Consider the following 9,037-nt stretch of genomic DNA (forward strand, 5'->3'; position numbering starts at 1 on the left):
CCTTCCTTCATCTTCAAAGCCATCAGTATAGCATCATCCAATCTCTCTCTCATTTTGACCCCCTATCCTGCCTCCTTCTTATAAGGACCCTTTGGATTCTACTGGTCTCTCCCATCTCAAGATCCTTAATTTAATCACAGCTGCAAAGCCCTTTGCCATATAAAGTCACATGTTCACAGGTTCCAGGGATTAGGATGTGGACATCTTGGGGTGAGGGTGGGGATCAGAGTAGCTACTGCTCTTCCACACCCTTCGGACCTTCCAGTGTAAATATACATCCCCCCAACGTTCCTTCTCTTTCCTCATGCCCTGTTCTCCTTTTATTCATATCACATACTTATTATAGTAGATAATGTATTTGTCTATCTTTTTATTGTCTGTCTTCCCCTACTACAGGGGGAGCTTCACGCAGCAGGAATTTTCCTCTGTTTTGCCCGTTGCACTATCCCCGGCAACTGGACACATTCCTGGCAGTCGATCAATTATTTATGAATAAAATGAAAAGCAGATCGAGTGAATCTCTGTTTGCTGCAAATGACCTAACAGAGTAAACACAGCAGTGCCGAGGGGTGAGTGACTTGCTCCTGGCTGCCCGGCCGTTCAAGGAAGAGACCACACACGGAGCCCACTTCTCAGACGTTTTATTTCTGGGACCAAATTTGGGTCACAGCTGCAGAGAAGGTGGACTCTGGACCCAAAGAAGGAAGCACTGGGGAGACAGAGGTGCAGTGCAACTCTCGCCCCGGTCATTATGGGAACTGTCCTCAGGATCCGACCAGAAGGACCTGTCCATCCACTGTCTGGGAAGGGGGACCTTGATTCCAGGAGACTGGGGGTGGGGCACTGGAGAGATGAACCACCTCAACATTTTGGGGAAGGAAGTGGTGTCTGGAAGGAGTGTTGGGGTCCCTGCAGGGGTGGGGACTTGCAGGGGGCGAGGGAAGCCAGAATGCCGGGTCCTAGGACGACTCATGTATTAGACTGGATGGTGCCCTGGATCCACTTGGAGAACCGGCAGAGGTTGGTGTAGACGCCGGGTCTGTTGGGCTGGGCGCAGGGAAAGTCTCCCCAGGACACAAGGCCCTGGAGGGAACCATTGCAGACCACGGGGCCTCCGGAATCACCCTGTGGAGGAGAGCGAGGGGCACAGAGAGGCAGCGATGTGGGGAGGTGAGGGAGGGAGTCATACAGATGAAGCCTTCTTCAGGGCAGCAATAGAGACACAGGGGTGGGAAGAGTAGAGGGATGAGGAGACACAGACAGTGACAGAGAGGGAGACACACGTAAAAAGAGACACAGAGAGAGAATATTAACATTTCACCCCACGTTCACCCTTTAGAAACCCCCTTTGTCCCTCTCTACCCAACCCCCAACCTCTTTTCTGCCTGTCTTCCTCACTGTGTGTCTCTGTGCTTCCTTCTATTCCTCTCTCTCTCTCCCCTCCAACCTTTGAATATTGTGTTTCTCCTCCTGGACACCCCTTCCTTTCCCTTCCTCACTCTTCACCCATCCTTGACACCAATCCGCCTTGTAGGTATACCTCACTTTTGCAGAGAGGCAATTCTCAGCCCCTGCATGAGGGGTTCTCAACCTGGACACCGCCGACATTGGGACCAGATGATTCTTTGGTATGGGAGGGTGTCCTGTGCCTTGTAAGGCATTTGGCAGCATCCCTCTACCCAGTACCTGCTAGGAAACCCCTCCCTCCCCACCAGACAGCTGTAACGATGACGAAAAACATCTCCAGGCATTGCCATACATGCCCTGGGGGGTCAGAATTACCCTGGGGTTGAGAATCACTCCCTTGGACTAATGTAGGTTGCCTGTGCTTAGTTCCCCAGAGCTCCCTGTAATTACCCTTCTGGAATAATATTCAGCACTCTTTACTGTCATTTCTTATTTATGTTTATGCAGAATACCTACAACCTGGCTTCTTTCCCCCATTATAATGCAGACACTCTTTCCCAGGCAAGAAAAGCTTAGCTGCCCCGATCGCTAAATTTCAACATTTCTCTCATCATTTTTTGTTCGCCCTTGTTCAACATCCCTGCAGAGTTTCTTTTGCTCGGCAGGAAGTTAACTGCTCTGAGCCTTGGCTACTCGTCTGTAAAACAGAGTTAATAATAAAGGTTAAATGAGTAAATTGAGCTGATGCATCTGAAACACTTAAAAGAGTGTCTGGGGGCTTCCCTGGTGGCGCAGTGGTTGAGAATCTGCCTGCCAATGCAGGAGACACGGGTTCGAGCCCTGGTCTGGGAAGATCCCACATGCCGCGGAGCAACTGGGCCCATGAGCCACAGCTACTGAGCCTGCGCGTCTGGAGCCTGTGCTCCATAACAAGAGAGGCCACGACAGTGAGAGGCCCGTGCACCGCGATGAAGAGTGGCCCCCGCTTGCCACAACTAGTGAAAGGCTTCGCACAGAAACGAAGACCCAACACAGCCAAAAATTAAAAAAAAATTAAAAACAAATAAAGTTAAAAAAAGAAAAAGAGTGTCTGGCAATTAGTTAACTGCTATTAGTGTTACAGGATTAGTATTATTGTTATTATTTCTTGCTTTTAGCAGCCACACCCAGACCACACTCTGGTATGAAAAAGCCACTCGAGTTCTAGGGAAAGAAAAGCAAGGTACTACCCTTGGCTACAGAAAGGCTAAGTGGTTTAAAATGTTGACATCCAGGGCTTCCCTGGTGGCGCAGTGGTTGGGAGTCCGCCTGCCGATGCAGGGGACGCGGGTTTGTGCCCCGGTCCGGGAAGATCCCAAATGCCGCGGAGTGGCTGGTCCCATGGGCCATGGCCGCTGAGCCTGTGCGTCTGGAGCCTGTGCTCCGCAATGGGAGAGGCCACAACAGTGAGAGGCCCGCGTACGGCAAAAAAAAAAAAAAAATGTTGACATCCAAATTAGATGTGCTTTCTTCTGATAAAAACCCCTCCACCCATCCCTCTCTCCAGATGTGGGTGCTTCCAATGTTAAGTGGGGACAGAGATTAAATTGGGAGATCTGGGGAGTTGCTGCAACTGTCACATTTGTAAGATTTGCGGGGGTGAGTGGGGTGGGTGGGGAGATTTTCCCAGCCATCAGAATGGGACTGGAGGGCTGTCTGAGCCCACAGCTTACTAAACACCAAGATTACTGAAACATACATCCTGCCAGCAGAGAGCTTGTTAATTTACATTCCTCTAGACCCTTGGGGGACCTGAATACAGGGAAGGGTCCTGAGCTGTAACAGTTTAATTTCTGTCATCCTCAACAAATAAAGCTCCCATGAGAATATAAAGAAGGTCTGTACTGGGGATGAAGGAATATTTGCTGGACATTGGGTCCCAGTCATCTCTCCAGCCTCAACCCCGGTCCCCCAAACATGCTGGCTCTTTTTTTATTCTTTGAATCAGCCGACCTCCTCCCTACCTCAGGGCCTTTGCACATGCTTTTCTTGCCCTTAACCTTTGCGAGGCTGGCTCCTTTGTGTCATTCAATCTCTGCTCCAATGCCACCTCTTTGAGGCCTTCCCAATCACCCTTCCAAATACTGCCCCCCCATCACTTGCTTTCATAAAACTATGTTTTATTTCCTGCACAGCCCTTACCACTTTCTGAAATTACCCTGTTTATGCAGTTTCCTGACCATAGGATTTTTTTTAACCTTTTTGCTATTCCAACAACTTTGTGATCAATCCTCTCTATTAAATATTTTCGTTTAAAAATACCAACCATGGGTTTCTGTTTTCCTTCTTTAAGACATTTTACTAGCATTTGTCAGAAAACTTTCACACTACAGTTTTTATGGGAATGAGACACTTAAGACTGCATCTGCCTGAAATGTGCCAAAATAAATAAGACAAAACTGTGATGTATATTGTATGAAGGGTGGCCCTTAGATGTCATATCTTTATTCAGGGCACATCCTGCCCTTCTATACAACACAGCCTTGATCTCTCCCTTGAGACCTGTGCTGTCTAATACAGTGGCCATTAGCTATATGGGGCCCTTGAGCACTTGAAACATGGCTAGTCCAGATTGAGATATGCTGTCAGTGTGAAAATACTCACTGGCACAAACAAACCAAAAACAAACAAACAAGGAAAAAATAGAAAAAAAACCAAACAAAAAAATACACACTGGCTTTCAAACACTTACTGTGAGAATAAAAGAATGTAAAACATTCCATTCATAATTCTTTTATATTAATTACCATTTGAAATGATGGTACTTGGGATACATGGGATTAAATAGGGTGTATTATTACAATAGTCAATTTCAGCTGTTTTTTACTTTTTTTTTTTGTGGTACGCCGGCCTCTCACTGCTGTGGCCTCTCCCGTTGCGGAGCACAGGCTCCGGACGTGCAGGCTCAGCGGCCATGGCTCACGGGCCCAGCCGCTTCGCGGCATGTGGGATCTTCCTGGACCGGGGCACGAACCCGTGTCCCCTGCATTGGCAGGCGGACTCTCAACCACTGCGCCACCAGGGAAGTCCCTGTTTTTTTACTTTTTTTACATGTAGCTACTGGAATGTTTAAAATTACATGTAAGGACTTCCCTGGCGGTCCAGTGGTTAAGACTCCGTGCTTCCACAGCAGGGGGCACAGGTTCGCTCCCTGGTCATGGAAGTAAGATCCCACATGCCCCACAATGGGGAAAAAAAAAACCCACAAAAAAACAAATAAAATTACTTGTAAGGCTCACATTATATTTTTACTGGACAGCACTGCTCCAGAATATGAGCTCTGTGAACATCGATTTGATCATCGCAGGGTCCCCAGCACATAGCAAGGCTCCAGGTTACATGGTTGGTTTCAATGTGTATCTGCTGAATGAATGGAGAAGTCTCTAGCCTTACCTTGCCGGCCTGGTCACCAGCACAGAAGATAGTGTCATCTATCTGATTTGGACAGGCCATCTTGCACCTGTCATCACTTAGCACAGTGATGTCCAAGCACTGGAGGACTTTGGGGAAGGTGGCTGTCAAACAGACAAATGCAGAGCAGGGCCACAGTGAGTGGTGGAAGAAGATGGGAAGGAGCAGAGACAGAGAGGGGGAGAAGGCAGACACAGGTGGGCATCAACAGAGCCCTGGACCCTCACCCTGGGGACTGCTGGCTGTTTCCCAGCCAGACACCAAGCAGCTGGTCCCAGCAGATGGACAATGGGAGGAGATGTTGATGGGCCTGACAGGTTGAGTCTCACGGATTCTCTTGTTCAGTTTGATTTGCATGAGGTCATTGGAGTGGCCGGGGTGGGAATAGCCAGGGTGGGGGATGGATTTGATCCCCTGAAACAGCTGCTGCCTGGATTCGTATATGGGTGACAGGGAATGGTGGCCAAGACGGATCCTGAAAACTCTGAGGAAGATGGTGCTGATCACGACCAACTCTGATGCTTATCCCCATAGCCAACGTCAACCCCAATGCCAAACCTATTCGCAACCCCAATCTCGCCCCTATCCACAAATCCATCCCCAACACCTTCTTTATCTTCAACCCCATGCCTAGCCCCATCCCAGCCACAACTCCAAACCCATCTCCATCCCGTCCCCAGCGCTAACCCTAATCCTTTCCCCACACAGAAACCACCCACATATTGCAGTCTCAACCCCAACTCTATCTAACCATGCCCAACCTCAAAGCCAACCATCTCCAACCCCACTCATAACTCTAATCCAAACCCCATCTTCAATCCTACATCCATCCTGAAGGCCCACCCTATCCCAATTCCATTTTTATCTCCACTCCATCCCAATCTCCACCCACCTCTAATTCTAGAGCCAAACCTAATTCTGTCTTCATCCCAAACCATCAGCATATGACCAAACCCAAATCCAACTCATTATCGACCCCAAACCCCACCCTAACCCCAGCCCCAATCTTTTACCCACCTCCAAATCATCAACATGTGCATTCCCAACTTCAAATTCAGCCCTCTCCCATCCCGTTCCTGTCTCTAATCCAACACCATCCTCATCCGGTCCCATCCCACCTCCAATTCTAAAGCCAAACCAAATCACATCTCTATTCCTAACCATCCAGCATTTGCATTCCTAGCCCCAAATCCAATTCACCCCTAACTCCCAGCCAGTACCACAACCTCCTCCCCAATCTAACCCCATCCCCACCCCAACCCTCCTCCCCAGCTCTACCTCCCCCTGCTTCCTCATCCCCGTCCCATCCCCCCCACCTCCATGCCCCATCCCCCATCCAACCTTCCCCCCTCAGCCCTCCTCTCGGAGCCCCCACTCACTGCTTTCGGCAGTGAGCAGCCGTGAGCAGCCACTGCGAGTCCACCAACACGGCCCCGCAGTAGAGCTTGTTGGGTCCCAGCAACAGCGCCCCCTGCCACAGCTGGCTGTGCCTCTCGCAGTCGGTCCCATTCACGAGGCGGCTGCTGGTGCCGTCAGACGCCCGGGTGCCCCAGGTCCGAGGTCCTGGGTGCTCCCGGAGGGCCCGACGGCAGAGGAGTTGTCGCAGGAAGCAACATCATTTGCGAGAACATGCTCTGGGGGCAGAAAATGGGGAGGGTTGTTGCCGGAAATGGAGCTCGGGGGCGGGGCTTATAATCAAGAGGGGAGACTGATCTCCGAGGGGCGCTTTTGTTGCGGGGGGCGGGGTGGGGGTGGGGGTCGGGGGCGGGCAGGCAGGACTCTAGGGGCGGGACCTGGTTTTAAGAAGTGAGGGTGGGGGGATCAAGCCTTAGCGAATGGGGTCTGGGCTAGAGTCGGCAGAGCCTGAGATGTGGGAGGGGCTTGAAATCGACTTGGGCAGGGCCAAGGCCAGAGTCCTGCGGAGGAATCGATCCTATAAAGAGCCCTGACTTTGGGAGAAGGGGCAGGGCCTGGGTTCTAGGAGCTGTGGTCCGGATAGGAGGGGGAGCCTGGCCCAAAGGAGGAGAGCCAAAGAGGCTGGGCCTTTCTTGGGGGAGGGGCACAGCTCAAGGATCCCTGACTGTAGATCGAGTCTGGACTTGGGGTATGGATGGGGAAAAGGAGCAGAGTCAGAGCTTGTGGGCTGGGCCAGAGGTGGAGAAGCAGAACCGGGAAAAGTGCTCAGACTGGGGTGGGGCTCCCGTGGGGTGGGGGGGTGGAGAGCAGAGATATTTTACGAATTCTCGAACACAAATGTGCCTCCTGAATTATCCTGCTAATAGCCTTCTCCCTCACACAGACCTGCAGATAGGGGCCGAGATATCCTACCCCATCACCGGTTCCCCCATCGTCTGTTCACGCGTTCACTTGTTTATTCTTGCTGAGGACCCGGACAAGTGAAACCCTTGCTGCTGTCTTCATTTATGCACACAGTCCAAGAAACAGGCGCACAACGGCTGTCACAGACGTGCACACGCACAGTTACACAGGGAGACGTGCATCGTCTCCATAGGGACAGTTAAACACACAGCTCTGCCTTGTGGTACACACGCTTCCCAGGTACACACATTCGGGGGCAGCCTTACATGATCTCACTCACTGACACACAGTGTTTTAGTGACCAGTGTATATATGCCTCGTGTGCAGACAGGTAGAGACTGCCACTCACTTCTGCACACAGCATGGTGGCATGTGACAAGGTTAGACTCAGTGGACCAAGCATGACACAGGGCAAGTCACCTAGCATCATCCACCTTCACACAGCCACTGTGTTGTGGTGACAGCCTCTTCTGCACACTCAGTCACAGGAGGGGTGGGCACTCCACACACACACACAGCGCTGCACCATCACACATACAGCCCCTACAGCCACACAGTCACATACAGTCACCCATACGTAGACCCTCAAGCAGTCACATGTTTGCAAAGATAGCCACACAAAATCCTGCACCCAACCACAATCACACAATCACAAACAGCTACCCGAAGACACCTAGCCACACATTTTCATGGTGCCAAGCACTTTTGTCACACACAATCCTGTCACGCAGGGACAGAAACCAGCAGTCATACGTACGCAAAGCCAAGCAGCCACACACAGTAACACTCACTGTCAATGATGCACACACACCATCCTAAATGCACAAACACCCGGTCACACAATCACATCTACAGCCTCAAAGAGTAGTCACACCTGTCACAGATGGCCACTCAGTACGGGAAAAGGCACCACACACACACACACACACACACACACACACGGTAGCAGTCATACAGCCACACACAATCACAAGCAAAGACAGACTCACATTCACCCAGCCTTGGAGCCAGAACTAGTCACATGTGTCCCCCAGTGCCACATAGAGAGCCGACAGCCCCACGATGCACAGTTACCCTGCGTGCACACACTGGGATTCTTGGTACTTGTCACCCCCAGAATCAATGCTGTGATCAGTGCACCGAGCATCCGTGCCCAGGGGTCCAGCTGTAGCCAAGGTCATTGCACCTGGCGGGGGTGGGGCGGGGAGGAAAAGAGAGTGGGGAGGCCCAGGTGATTCTGGGAACCCTTATCCCACCCCCACCTTCTTCCCTCCCCTGTTTCTCAGAGCAGAGAGGGACCACGAGGACATGGCCCACCCAGAGCGCTGAGATGAGTTGAGACTCAGGGCTTATAGGCGTCAGAGGAATCAACATCCGGCATCCTCCTGTCTCCGAGAGAGGATGGAGAGAGGATGGGAGATGCATCCCAGACCAGAGCCAACGCAAAGACATCTCTCCCTTCCTATGCGCCCCCGCCCCGCAGCCCTCACCTTCCACGTCCCCCAGGTAGGGGGTGGGGAACCCGCTCCCAGCGCCGCCGCCGCTGTCCTGCAGCCGCCTACGCCTCTGCTCCCAGCACCCGGCCTGGGTTGCAACGACCCACTGATCCCTGGGGCGCATTCCCGGGTAGTGAGGCGCCCTGCCGGGCCTTAGCAACCACTCCTCCGGCCTCCCCCATCTCCACCCCCAGAGCACCCCCCACCCAGTCCCGAAGGCCACTCCCTACCTCCCTGGCCCGGGGATGGGGAGGGGTCTCCGGAGGGCTGGCGTCTCACCGGCTCTGGAGCGCCCTTGGCGCAAGTGTGTTTCTGTCTTCCCCGCGCCTTCACTCGTTTCTACCTCCCTCCGCCCCCCTTCTCCG

General features: G+C 52.2%; 1 protein-coding gene across 1 annotated transcript; it reads right to left on the bottom strand.

Annotated features, from left to right (window-relative positions):
- Window positions 1-637: 637 nt before the first annotated feature.
- On the bottom strand, window positions 638-8,796 carry KLK5 (kallikrein related peptidase 5; the record flags this gene model as incomplete). Its single annotated transcript, XM_079724131.1, is given in 9 exon segments — window positions 638-1,201; window positions 4,686-4,726; window positions 4,840-4,961; window positions 5,085-5,341; window positions 6,237-6,405; window positions 6,408-6,491; window positions 8,281-8,336; window positions 8,338-8,362; window positions 8,667-8,796. Coding segments are annotated over 9 exon segments (1,116 nt in total). The 3' UTR covers window positions 638-969.
- Window positions 8,797-9,037: the final 241 nt, after the last annotated feature.

The sequence above is a fragment of the Hyperoodon ampullatus genome, assembly GCF_949752795.1.
Source record: "Hyperoodon ampullatus genome assembly, chromosome: 18".
NCBI lineage: Eukaryota > Metazoa > Chordata > Mammalia > Artiodactyla > Ziphiidae > Hyperoodon > Hyperoodon ampullatus.